Source organism: Papaver somniferum, chromosome 3 (genome assembly GCF_003573695.1).
Source record: "Papaver somniferum cultivar HN1 chromosome 3, ASM357369v1, whole genome shotgun sequence".
Lineage (NCBI taxonomy): Eukaryota > Viridiplantae > Streptophyta > Magnoliopsida > Ranunculales > Papaveraceae > Papaver > Papaver somniferum.
This window is the reverse complement of record NC_039360.1, coordinates 40,837,729-40,851,743: the sequence shown is the minus strand read 5'-3', so window position 1 is coordinate 40,851,743 and position 14,015 is coordinate 40,837,729. Positions and strand designations below refer to the sequence as shown.

Below are 14,015 nucleotides of genomic sequence, written 5' to 3'. Positions count from 1 at the left end.
ATGGTTTCCCCCCAGAATTTTATCAACAACACTGGGAATTGTTAAAAGAAAATATTGTTAGCTGGGTTCAAAAAGTTTTCAAGGAAAGAACTTTTAACAAAAAAATAAATCATACCTTTATATCTCTAATACCCAAAATAAAAAACCCCAAAACCCCTAGTGATTTTCTACCAATAAGTCTAAGTAATGCTCTCTATAAGTTAATATCTAAGATAATTGCTAATAGAATTAAACCTGTTCTTGGAAATTTTATTTCTCAGAATCAGTCGGCTTTTATCCCAGGGAGACAAATAACAGACAACGTTATTGTTGCGCATGAAATCCTTCACACTATGAAAACTAGTAAAAAGAAGAATGGTCATATGGCAATCAAATTAGACATATCAAAAGCTTTTGATAGGCTTGAATGGAACTTCATATTATTAGTTTTAAAGCAATTAGGATTTTCTGAAGATTTCTCTGATCTTGTTCTTGCCTGTATCTCCTGAGTTACTTATTCAGTTCTAGTGAATGGTTCTCCGGGTGAATCATTTTCTCCTACTAGAGGTATTAGGAAGGGGGATCCTCTTCCCACCTACATTTTCATCATATGTATGGAAGCTCTATCTAAATTATTAAATTTTTCCGAAGAGTCTGGTAGAATAACAGGAATAAAAGTTACGAAGGATTGTCCTTCAATTACACACCTTTTTTCGCTGACGATTACTTTTTATTCACTACATCTAGTATAGATCAGTCTAGGAACATTCTACATGTGCTTAAAACTTTTGGTGAATCTTCGGGACAGGTTATCAACTATCAAAAATCAGGTATCTATTTCAGCAAAAAAATATAAAATAAACATTGTAAATTGCAAGCTAGAATTCTTAAATTAGGCAGAATAACAAAGAATGATACTTATTTAGGAACTCCTTTATTTTTTAATAGATCAAAGTGTTTTAACTATCAAAATCTTCTAGATAAAGTTTATAGTAGGGTCCAAGGCTGGAAGGCTAAGTTTCTTTCTCAAGCAGGAAGAACTACTTTAATTTCTTCAGTGACTAGTGCTCTTCCTATGTACCAGATGATGTGTTTCTTAATCCCTAAAAAACTTTAGATAATATTGATGCTCTTCAGAGAGATTTCTGGTGGCAGAAAAACAAATGTAATAAAGGAATATACCTTAAAGCTTGGGAATCAATGTGTATTAACAAGGCAGATGGTGGTTTAAGAATAAAGAACCCTTATAAATTCAACCTAGCTCTTATAACTAGGCTGGCTTGGAGGTTGCTAGAAAATCCATATCAGTTATGGTGTGTGATCCTAAGGTGCAAGTACTTTCCAAAAAATAACCCCCTGTATTATAAAAAGAAGAAAATCAAATCTTGGGTTTGGACTAGTATCTGTAAAGGATTAGACATTATCAGAGAGAATCATACTTGGGAGTTAGGAAATGGAAAAGATATTCATATTTGGTCAGAAAAATGGTTACCAAGTGGTAAAATTCCAAAACCAAAAAATATTTCTTTAGCTAATACTGTAATTAAAGTTGCTGACATAATAGACAATAGGGGAAATTGGAATTTCAGTATTATAAATAATTTGTTTGAGAAAAGCGACATTGAGGAATTACAAATGCTTGAACCTAGTAGTAACTTAGACAAGAAAGACTAAAGTAGATGGTTGGGAACCAAGGATGGCACATTTTCTGTGAAATCTGCTTATAATTATCTGTGTAACAGAAATCATTTAAACATGAAAGTCGAATGGGTTGGAATTTGGAAACTTAATGTTATGCCAAGAGTTAAAACTTTTATGTGGAAAGCTCTAAGTGATTGTTTACCAGTTAGGGAAAGTTTAGGTTTATACACTCCAATTGATATCACCTGTCCCTTGTGTAATAATAATGCTAGAGAAAATATCAAGCATCTTTTTACAGAATGTGTTTTCTCTGAAGCTATATGGAGAGGCCTAGCTTTTCCTCATTTTTTTATGATGCTGCTAACTTAAGCTTCAAGGATTGGTGTATTTCTTGGATAAAAGATGGTAGCAATCGTGACTTTATTGCTTATGTTCTTTGGTATATTTGGAAGTACAGGTGCAAAGTCGTTTTTGATAATGTCAGTGTTAATTCAATTGATTTGGTTGAGTTCATCAGAAAAGATTTGCCAAACTACACTAAAAACAAGAAGTATTCTGATTCAATAAGAACTGGTGCAAGTACTTGTGATAAAAATCATCCGAATTGTGCTTTTACTGGATATGACTTGGAACAAGATATTACTTATGTTTTCTTTTATGCTGCTTTTTAAAGTATTACGAAAAACTTTGCTTATGGGATTGTTAAAACTGATAATTCAGGTAATATTCTCGACTTTTCAGGAGGTACAAGATGGTGCTCAAGCTCAAAAGAAGCAGAGTCCAGAGCCTGCAGAGAAGCTATCAAATGGATACAAGGATTCAGAGATGGAAGAATAATTTTCCTCAATGATAAAAATAATGTTATAAGAAGTATGGAAATGAAGAACAATTTTGCAGTTGATTGGAGGTCTAAAGCAGTTCTGCAGCAAGCCTTAAATTATAACCAGTTTCTTGCTAGTTCTTCTTTCGTTTTTATTAAGCGGAAATGTAATTTCTTTGCGGATAAATTAGCTAGAATCCTTAATAAACATCAAAATATGTATATTAACTCTAGGTACTGGGATAAGGTTAGAAAGGATGCGTGGATCCTTCGGTTATGTAAGCTAAACAATGTTTCTTCTGCTTCTTAGCTTTATAAAATGTTCCCTTTATCAAAAAAAAAGTAGCTTTTAATTAGTCTTATTCTCTTGTGCGTTAAATTTTTTATTTCTTATTATCATATAATTTTAAAATTAATCAAAAGATAATATTGAAAAGTTCCCACGAAATTGATTTTTTTGGAGCGCCTTAGGAGTAGGAATTTAATTCAAGAATCGGCTCGAAAATTTAGACTAGTGATGAACTTGTTGAGACTTAAGAAACCTTGCTTGATTGGGGTACACCCAAATTAATTGGAGTATATCTAATGAGACAAAAGCCAGGTCATTTTGAAGTAAAACAGGCCATCCTTTAACCTTGTATTTTCTAAATGGCTAAATATTCTTTTTTAATTAACACTAAAAATTCTGATTAGGTTAATTAATTGAGTTTAGATGAATTAATTAAGTAGATTAAAACTTATGAATTTAAGTTATCAAATTTTGTTTTTGACAGAATCCATGTGGGAAGTTTTTTGATGAAAAAAAAATTGTTTTGAGAATTTTTTTTGCAACGGAAATTAAAAAAAATACTACCCAAACACTTATAAAAAGGGGATTGCAAAGCTGATGTATGAAATCATACTCAAAATTAAATAAGAAATCAACACTTTCAGTTCTGGAACTATGAAAAGTCGGCAGGGTCTACGAATGCCGACTAACTTTGGCTGACAAGGTCTACGGATGAATAACATGCCGACTATATCCGGCCGGCAAGGTCGGTGAATGAAGAAGATGCCGACTTTATTATTTTTGACACACATGAGACTGTTGTAAATGTTTCACTAGTCGGCATCTTATTGATTTTTTACCTTGCCAGCTACCTTATAGTCGGCAAGGTCGACAAAAAATACCTTGCCCACTATAGGATTTTTGACATACAGAGAAAGGTGTTACAAATGCATAATTAGTCGGCAAGGTTCAAGTTCTTGGTCAACAAGGTTCAAATTTTCAAGTTCTTAGTCGGCAAGGTATAAGGATGAATACCGTGCCCACCCTGTAAATATTACTTTCAGAAACAAAACTCTTTGAAAAGTCAGCATGCTATTCAGCCTATAAGCTTGCCGACTAAAAATAAATATGAAAGTCGGCATGCTCGACAAACAAATACCATGCCGACTGTGTAACTACAATTCAACAATTTCAAATTTTCTGATCTAATTTGTCATTCAAATAACAAAACAAAGTACTAGAATGAGTTTTGATTTAGTAAGGTTTTGATTTAATTTGGCATAATTGAGGATATTTTTTCATTTGAAAACGATGAAACATAGAGTAGGGGAAATAAATTGATCATTTGATTGATGATGAAGGAGAAGGAAAGAAATTAATAAGGTTGATCTAAAAACAAAAAGGGTGGTTTTGGTTATTATTAGGAAGAAGGGTAATTAGGTAACTTTACATATATTAGACACCACTTAATCCTCTATTATGGTTGGGAACAAAATAGATATACCCCAATCTCGCCGGGTTAAGAAAGGCAAGTGAGGTCGATATACCCTACTAAAAAAAGATTAGATCGACCTCTAACCTATAAGTTAGGTCCTCTATCGGATTTTTGACCTTTTGGTAAAAAAATGGCTTTCTTTTTCAGTTTTATATGTACAAATATCAATAATACTTGAGAGTGATGTTGATGTTTCACTGCAAATGTGCCGACAAAATTTAAACCAATGGCATTTCTAAATTTAGGTTTAAAGCATGATGAATTTGGTGGGTGTATTCCACTTTTGGCTTACAAGTAACAACAATGGTTGGGACTTGGGAGTACTACTTATGTCACAACATTCATGGATATCATCTGGAAGTGGCTATTTATGAAGATAAACATGATATCAGCTCAATCCAGTCCTTTAGGGAAAAAAAGTAGTGCACAGAAATTGGCCAGAAGTCCAATAATATTGCTTAATTGGGATGTATAAAAGGAAAGCTACAATATGATTAAGAATCGGCATGTTGCACGGATAAACTTGGCATGGCATTTCCCGACAAGAACGCCTTGACAAGAGTTAGTGCAAGTTTAGGTCTGTGTAGAGGGACTTCATGACCAGCTCCTCTCACCGAAACAAATGTCAGACCTTCGTAACCTTGAGTCCATCCTCCAACCTGTTGTGATTTAGCACACAAAATATCGTTTTAGAAAAACACAAGTATCCAAAACAAAATAAGTAAAACTCTAATACAAAATAAGTAAAACTCTAATACAAAATAAGTAAAATTCTAGTACAGAATGTTTCGATTTCAATTGTTCTCTTTCCCAAAAACAGGAGACTGTGGTAGTTGGTAGTTACCTGGCCATCATCGTACCAAGCACGAAACGGAGAAACAGTTGGAAGCTTGAGGGCATCAATGCTGTACCTTGTGGCGGTAATAGGGATTACAGAATCTGTATCACCACTGATACATAGAAGTGACCGAGACTGTTAGGATGATTGATTTCATGATTCTTATTATAACACAGAGCTAAATGTTTACAGGCCTTGACATAAACTCAGACGCATAGGAGTTTGATACATGGTTTCAAGTACCAACTCAGAAGAAACCCTATTAGTACATTCTTAATATAGCGGAAACAACGGCAGAGAATAAGAAGTACCTGAACATCCAAATTCGAAGCCCCTCTTTTATGAGCTCTTTGTAAATGGGCAGCATCGACCTGGGTGAATCCTTCCAATTGTCAGCACTTACTTCATCACTGCATAACAGAATCACCAAAATGCATGATGTAACAGATGTAATAGTAGGACTGAAAAAGATCGCTCGTGAAACAGATTAATATAACCATAGGTTCCAAAAGAAAACACAAAAAAAAGTGTAGACAGTTTTGTTGCGTTTTCCAAATGGCAAATTCAAATTACATTAAGAAACACTACTGCCAGTGTTTTTGAGATGGATCCATATCCCTGTAGGAGTTTCTGTGATCATACCTGCAAGTCTTCCATTTAGTTGGTGCAACTGCTGGATTTACATGAAGTGCCTTTTGAACCTCGGGTAAATTGAAGTAAATTGTTGAGTCAGCTTCGGTGCAAGGATCATACTTCTCACCCAAGGGCGCAACCGACTATAAAAATTTATACCACCATAAACTTCAAAGCTAATATGCTAAAACTGTGTTACCAGTTATAATTGAATAATATGCAAGGGTTGACGTTTAAAGATTATCATATTTCAATTTGATACTTACATGAAATCTTCTCCGCAAGTGATTTAAAGATAGTCTGCTGCCTGTAGCTGTGCAGGAAGGGGTGTAAATGCTGTATGCGTCGATGTTTCCATTTTCTTTGTCAGCAACATCAAGAATCTTATTGCATTCAGATGAGGGGTGAGTGGAGGATTCAGAGTCACAGTAAGCATTCAGCAGCTTGTACGTTTGATCAGATATCAAACCGGTAGACCACATAAATTGGAAAATACCCAAGTCATCATGGTAATCATCAGTTACAGCATTCCCAACCTGCAGTAGACAATAATATAATTTTCAGTTCATCTTTCCAGTGCAAAGATACCCACACCCCAAATCCTTGAAGCAAATCCATCTTACCATGTAGCCCTTTAGATTGATTGACTTATCCCCGGTTTTCTTATAATGCTTCACTATAGCTTCAGCTAGCTGAGGAACATAATGTCCTAAACAAAGATTCCAACACTAGTAACTGTTAGTTCCAATACAAGATACTCTAAAATGGATAACTAAGCAGTATACTGTTCCATCCAAAATGATAGCTGTCAGGTTCATGGCATGATATCGAACAATGTCATAACTCATAACATAAATGATTGATCATGTTGACATAATGAAAGCTGATGGAGTTAAGGAATCTTTATCAAACCTGCATAGCTCTCTCCACTGAGATAGAACTCTCTTCCTTTATACTCGGAAAATCTCTCTAGCCAATTGGATAGAAATGCTAATGAATCTTCAGCTGAATAAACAAACGAGAACAAGAACATATAGTAGTAAGAACAAAAATCTTTTTTTGTTCGGAGTATCAATATAGCGAACAACCAAGGTTAAACAAGTGTTGCATAGTTATACCAGTACTTGCATCCCCATTATTCAGCAAATTTTCGGATTTGTTTGAATAGGAGAAACCAACACCAACCGGAGAGTCGAGGAATAACACATTGGCCACTGCATATTGGACACAAGTACAGCTAATTATAAGTTTACATGAAACCAAAAGAACTAAGGAGTTGCAGCCATTTCAAATTTCAAATCAAGGCGGATTAGTAAAGCAAGCACAAATATAGAGCTACCTTTCAATCAACACAGACACACACAAAAAGAAGAAAATAAGAAATTATTCATACCTTGATTCCAAGAGTAAGGGTTTTGATAAAGGGTCTTCCCATCAGGTCTAATATGAAAAGGACCAATCTCTTCTGCCTCTCCATATGCAATAGAAGAGCAACCAGGACCTACAGAAACAGCATTTCTGCATTTGTGTTACAAGCATCACAACACCCATATCATACAATTTGCAAAATGAAAAGGAAAACAAACCCCAAAGTGTTCAAAACTGCAAAAGATGTTAAATTGAAGTAGTAATAATAACAACTGACCTCCATTGAGCCAAAGAAGAAGAGGTTTTGAAGATGGGTTTTCAACAGCTTCAAAGAACCAATAAAACAAAGCCTTGTCTTTATTGACATCAACATACCCAGAATAATGTGCAAAATTAACCTCAAACGATTGTCCGGGTAATTTGTACACTCTATCCAAATCTTTCCTCTCGAAACTACTGACATCCTTAGTGCCAGTAACACTCTGAATATCAATGATTAGATTCAGAACAAGAACAAACACAAGAAAACATGATCCTTTCATCATATTTTCTTCAAATGTTTCTTAGATTTTGAAGATAACTCAATTGGGTTCTTCTTCACTTGTAGGAATCTCAGAAGAGACTTGAAGTAACACGTTTTAAGCGTGCGTTGAATGATTGCTGCCATATTTATTTATTTTTCTGTTTTTGGGATAACGAATTACAGTACAGTTTATCATGATTGCCTGGGGGTTTGATTGTGCACTTCACCTGTACTTAGCTCGAGTCAGAAAACCTCCGGGTATTAGAAAACTTCTGAGCGGTTATCTATCTCACACGTCTTGAATCTAGATTTTGACTATTGATTATCGTTGACCGGTACGTTTGGCCTTTGTGGGCACTGATTTTACATTCTTTCTTTTGGAACAAGTTCATAATCCAATTTTAAACACTCATTCTTTTCCATGCCTTCTTAATTTGACAATATGGGATAGTGGTAAAGTTGCTGGGATGATATTAACTACATTCAAACTCGTCAGTACCAGGGGCCCAGAGTGTTTCATTCTCTGTTTGTCTAGCTCCTTGGATTCGTAGGCTGCATTAAGCTTTTCTTTTAAATTCTCAAGTGATTGTTAATTAGTCCAATGCATGTTAAATTTTCAATTTTGCATTACATAATTTTCAAAATTAGCTAATTATAAATTTGATCCTCTATCGGAAAAGGTGGAGAGGAATGTAGTTATGTTTGGTCTGGATTTTTAGGATTTGAGGCCAAAACTAGCCGCGGACCTAGACCAAAACCAAATATATATAACGGGGCATTAGTTTAGGTGCGAGTATAATGAGCGTTTTGGGGGGCTTGTTTTGGTCACGGAATTCGTAACAGCATTTGCAACAATATCTGTAACAGTGATTCTATAACAGTTATACTCGTTTAACACTTATATTGTAACAATTTTGTAACACATTCTGTAACAATTTTAGATCTGATGGCTGAGTTTTGTTGGCAATCAATGACCAAGATTAAAATTAAAATTTTAGGTAACGGAATTTTTACCATTTTCATGCCATATTAGCCATCAATCGGGTCGATTTCCATTCATTTTCATCGCTCCTAACCGTAGTCGGGGACAATAACTCTTCGATCGTTGACTCAATTTCGAGAAAAAACGACCAGTACCCATTCAATTGAATCGATTAAAAAAAATGAAAAAAAAACGTTGCAAACAATGCATTTTTAGGCCCCATAAGGACAGTATAGAAGGGACTCCCTTCGGTCGTCCCCATTAGGCGTGAGTATAGTAAGCATTTGAGTGTGGAGCATTAGTGTCTGAGTGGAGCGTTGATATAAAATCCGCCAGACTGAACTTCAGATGTGCACTATAAGCACGCCCAACCTGCAGACGTGCACTATAACTCCGCTTATCATCAGAGTTCACTATATGTCCGCCAGAATAAATTTTGGTCTCCTGCCACTGCGCTTATCCTTCAAAACTACTAAATGTTTTTAGGATCAGGTCTGGTTTTTAGTATTTAGTCGGTCCATGACTATGGATGCTCTTAAGTGCTTTAAATTCGATCCTCTATCAGAAAAAGGGAAGCAGCCCCACTAAGTTAACAGCAAGGGTTTCTCAATTGCATTTTATTATTTTGAAATGGAAAATGTTAGTGATAATTTACTAAAAAATTAACGAAGGAATTTTAAATCGATAGCCCATTTCGTAGAGACACTGTAGAAGTTGTTTTCGCTTCCAGAATAAGATTTGGCTTCTCTTAAATATAGCCATGTTTTTATTAACTATAGCCTAAAAAGTTTTAAGTTAAAACGAAAAACCAAAATTATCAAACGAGTCCTAATTTTTTAACTAATAAACCTACTTTTTTCCCAAAATTAAAATATGAACCCTATTTTTTTTAGTAGGAATTACCTATAGATCCTATTATAGTGTTCTTAGTTAGTGGCAGGTCCACCCACTAAAGCCCAGTAAACAGAGGTCCATAATTAAGAGAAAACATAAAAATGGACCTAATTTTTTAAGCCCAGGTCCTTACACGTGCGGGATAACTAATGCGAAGTTTAAAAATACCACAAATAACCCTCCCTATTTAACAGGGATTATAAGCACGAGAAGAAAATTAACCTTTCATATTCGTTTTCTTCTTCTCTTTCTTCTCACAGCTGCTGCAAATGGATTCTGTACAGATCCAAAAAAAATTCTTCAATCTTTCTCGTTCTATCAAATCAATGTTTATTTTAGGGTTTCATGATCGAATCGTTGTTGTGTTTGATTACGCTTTTCTATCTCCATGTTTGATTTGTTGATTATTTACTAGATCTAGATGAATAATCATATTTTTTGTTCATTTCATTGTTAGATTTACTTATACCACTTCCATTTTGTTGGTTTTAGATGTGTTTCAGTTTGTTTTTGTATATGAAGCAACAATACGTATATCCCGTACTGACAGAAACTCAATTTATTAAGAAGAAGAAGATGATGATGATGATGATGCATCGTTATGATTTACGACGAGAAGATTTGTTTGTGTTTCCGGGTATGTTTTTTAATCATCTTTTTTGATTATTTTGTTCGTTTTTCTTCATTTGATTTTTTTTCCGATTGTATTATGAAGATCAAATCGATTTTCATGATGCTATTATGTTTTTAGGTTTGATACAGTTTGCTTTTGTGTATGAATTGACAGTACGTATACGACGTACTGATACAAAATTCTTATGATTCGGTTATATTCAAATTTTTGCCATTTTTTTTGGTTCGATCTATGAGTACGTATGTGTAGTACTGAAATATGTGCTTTGATTCGGTTATATTCAGAGTTTTTCCATTGTTTTTGGGTTCGATCCATGAGTACGTATGTGTAATACTGAAGTATGTGCTTTGATTCAGTTATATTCAAAAGTTTTCCACTGTTTTTGGGTTCGATCCATGAGTAAGTATGTGTAATACTGAAATATGTGCTTTGATTCGTTTATATTTCTGAGTTTTGCTATTGTTTTTGGGTTTGATCCATGAGTACGTATGTGTAATACTGAAGTATGTGCTTTGATTCAGTTATATGCATGGATTCATCACTTCTTCTTGACATGCAATTGATTTCATGAATATGCAGTACATATATGACGTACTGTTATAAACTTCTCTCTTACATCAAATAATTTTGACAGAAGTCATTCTGGTTTTTCCTTTTCATGGTATTCCATTGCATGTATAATGAATTGGAATACTAAATAAGAAAAAGAATATTCTTGTCTCATATTAGTTATTTAGATATGAAATTGTTGTATTAGCTTGGATTCAAGATTATGTCCACATAGCCAATCCTTAAGTTAAGGATTATGATTTTCTTTCCTTTAGATGTCTCTGCCACCTCTTTCTACTAATCGGTTAATGTTATTGACTATGTGAAGAAACTTTTGAACCTAAGAGATACTCGAAGGCCCCTATCTGATATGGATCGTAATAAGGTTTGTGTTTTTTTGCATATGTTTTTTTCGAATAATTTCCTTCACTTGTACTGTTGCTCAATTGTTGGAATCTTGTTTTAAAGCTCATACTTTCCCCAATATTCTGTATTGTCTTAGTCCTTATTCTATTCCTCTTATGTTACCTTACTAGATTAGAAGAGCCTTGAAAGGTGTTCGAGTTGAGCTGACTCATAGGAAAGGCAACTGTCAAAAAATTGCAGGCATAACTTCTCGGCCTACAGACCAGCTAATGTGAGTATAATGTATTTGATATTGATAATGCATTAAATTTGAAGGATTTATCATATACCCGTGAATAAATCTTTTCTGTTGTGTCCATTGGTGCATCGTGTGGGACGAAAATGAGATGTTGTGAAGATGAGAATGAAATCTAGAAGGTGTATTCCATTGATGTATCTTTGTACTTATCTTCTCTTTCTATGCATCAGGTTTCCTGTAGGGGATGTCACAAATGAATCCGTAGTTGGGTACTTTCAATAGAAGTACGACATCAGTTTGCAGTTTCCTTATTGGCCATGCCTTCAAGCTGGCAGTGATGCACGGCCTGTATACTTGCCTATGGAGGTAATTCCCTTCTGATTATGCCGTCTTATCACAATTCCGTTCAATCATTTTGGTTACCTTATCTAATTAGATTTGTTTATTTTATTTTGAATGACAGGTATGTGCAATTTCTGAAGGGCAAAAATACTCGAAGAAGTTGAACGAGAAGCAAGTAACCGCCATGTTAAGAGCTGCTTGCCAGCGCCCCAGAGAGAGAAGATAACATTGCAGCGGTAAAAATTACTTATTGTACTTGTCTTTCTGTATTTTTAAACATTTCTTATGCTTGGAAAACCCATGTGGTGCCAGATCGCAAGAGGGAACCATCACAAGGAAGATACATTTGCCAAGGAGTTTGGAATAAATGTTTCAGACATGATGGCATCAATCCACGGTGCTCGAGTTTTGCCACCCCCTGTGGTAAATATCTCTGTGCCTATGCTTAACGTTAATTATTTACTTCATAGCTATTATTTTTGAAACAAAACTTCATAGCTATTTAACTGCTAACATCTGACTGCTGTTGTTTCAGCTGAAGTACCATGAAGAAGGTCGGGAAGCAAGAATTCAACCTCGCGTTGGGCAGTGGAATATGATAAATGCGGTAAGCTTAACCCTAACGTTAAATCTATTAATTATAATTGTTCGGTTGTATATCTCGACTTGCTAGTTTCTTTGATGCATTTATGAGAGTCTGTGTTATGTGAACCTGTGAGGCAATTCTTTTCCCTTCAAAACCGAAGTCACTGCTACATGTTAATGTAGTTTGAAATAGTCATTTTAATTCCAACAACCAGGTGCAATAATTTGTTAACTGGTTTGATGCAATAGCCTATACCGTTCTTCATTATTAAGTCTAAGTTGTTTTGATGCATTCTTATATTTATTGTTGATTATTCTTTACTTCCAGAAAATATTTTTTTTTTATCTGGTTGACTGTACCATGATGAGTGTCGAAATAACCATTTTAATAAATGATGGCAGCGGATGGTAAATGGTGGTAGGATTTATCATTGGGCATGCCTGAACTTATCTCAAAGAACAAGTCCTGGTGCTGCAGAGTATTTCTGTCAACAACTGGTTGGGATGTTTAAGACCAAAGGAGTGGTAAGATTGTTTCTCCTCCGAACCCCATGTCTCCAATATATTTCAAAACATCTTCAATAATGGGTCGTGTCTCTTGCTTGGAAATTAATCGAATGCTGCTTCTTCCAATGTGGTCTGGACTGCCTGGCCAAATAGAGCGCACACTTGTAGATCTTCACAAGGAAGCAACTTCGAAGAAGACAACAGAGGATTTAGTTGCAACAAAGCTAATCATTTCTTGTTTCAGGTTCAAAGTGATCATTTTGATGAGTTTTTCGCCCCTGAGTTGGACAAACATGGTTATCAAGCTCTCTACAAGAAGAAGACAACAGAGGTTTGCTTGCGGACATTTTTGATTTAGTGGTCATAAACTCAAAATATTCCTGTAAGCAGTTCAACAGATACATACTCGAATTCATAAGCAGCAGATATATACTCGAATTTGTAAGCAGTTTAGCGGATAAGTGTTCTATTTGTAAGCAGCGCGACAGATATGTACTCAGATTTGTAAGTAGTGTAGCAGATATGTACTCGAATTTATAAGCAGTGTAGCAGATATGTACTCGAATTTATAATCAGTGTAACAGATATGTACTCAATATAATGAATGTGTAAACACACACGTTTGGTAACAATGAGTATTATGATAATTTTCATGTTTTAATTAATTTTGGACCTCTAAATAAAAAAAAATCCGGTTGGACCCTACTATAACTAACTTTGTGGGCTTAGGACCAAACAAAAAAATTTCCTTTTTTTTTATTCCAAACTAAATTATATTTGAATTCTTTTCTAATGGTTCTCTCATTCTTCTTACAAATCACCCTATTATAAACCTTACTTTTTTATTTTTCCTCAAAAAAAAAGAAAGAAATTAAACCCAACTTTTCACATTTTCTATAAAACCATGTTATTTTACCAAATCATGATTATCAATTGAGGTTATATATTCTAAATTTTCCTTTATAACTTCTCCACAACAATAATATCAATCGAAAAACGAAATGAAATCAACTAGGGTTTTGATTCTTTTCCTAAAATCAATTTTCTAAAATTTCATAAGCATTATTATTCTATAAAAAAAATTCTAAGTTGATTTTCTTTTTTCTCGATCATGATAAATAAAACTTGGTATTCTAAGATCATCAATTATATATGCAATGGATATTACATAAATCTAATTATGAAAATTACATGATTAACTTTATTTCATATTTTTAATTTAGGAATTTGATAATTTATTTTGGCATATATATAAAAATTATGTATAATTTTATGGGTTATGTTAATAATCATATGAACCCGTTTGGTTGAACTAATGACTTATTCTATGTGGGCTACAGTTAATAAAAGCAT

At 34.3% G+C, this 14,015-nt stretch overlaps 1 protein-coding gene and 1 long non-coding RNA gene across 2 annotated transcripts; one reads left to right on the top strand and one right to left on the bottom strand.

The window, feature by feature from the left end:
- Nucleotides 1-4,410: 4,410 nt before the first annotated feature.
- On the bottom strand, nucleotides 4,411-7,782 carry LOC113355961 (serine carboxypeptidase II-2-like). The gene is made up of 10 exons (XM_026598949.1): nucleotides 7,320-7,782; nucleotides 7,068-7,175; nucleotides 6,793-6,888; nucleotides 6,587-6,679; nucleotides 6,298-6,383; nucleotides 5,941-6,210; nucleotides 5,684-5,817; nucleotides 5,353-5,451; nucleotides 5,048-5,153; nucleotides 4,411-4,862 (listed from the first exon to the last, which is right to left on the bottom strand). Exons 1-10 carry the CDS (start codon nucleotides 7,585-7,587, stop codon nucleotides 4,698-4,700), a joined length of 1,425 nt encoding a protein of 474 aa, XP_026454734.1. The 5' UTR covers nucleotides 7,588-7,782; the 3' UTR covers nucleotides 4,411-4,697.
- A 4,008-nt stretch (nucleotides 7,783-11,790) lies between these two features.
- LOC113361176 lies at nucleotides 11,791-12,270 on the top strand. Its single transcript, XR_003364994.1, has 3 exons — nucleotides 11,791-11,806; nucleotides 11,883-11,993; nucleotides 12,106-12,270. It is a non-coding gene; the product is annotated as an uncharacterized LOC113361176 (long non-coding RNA).
- The last annotated feature ends 1,745 nt before the right edge of the window (nucleotides 12,271-14,015 follow it).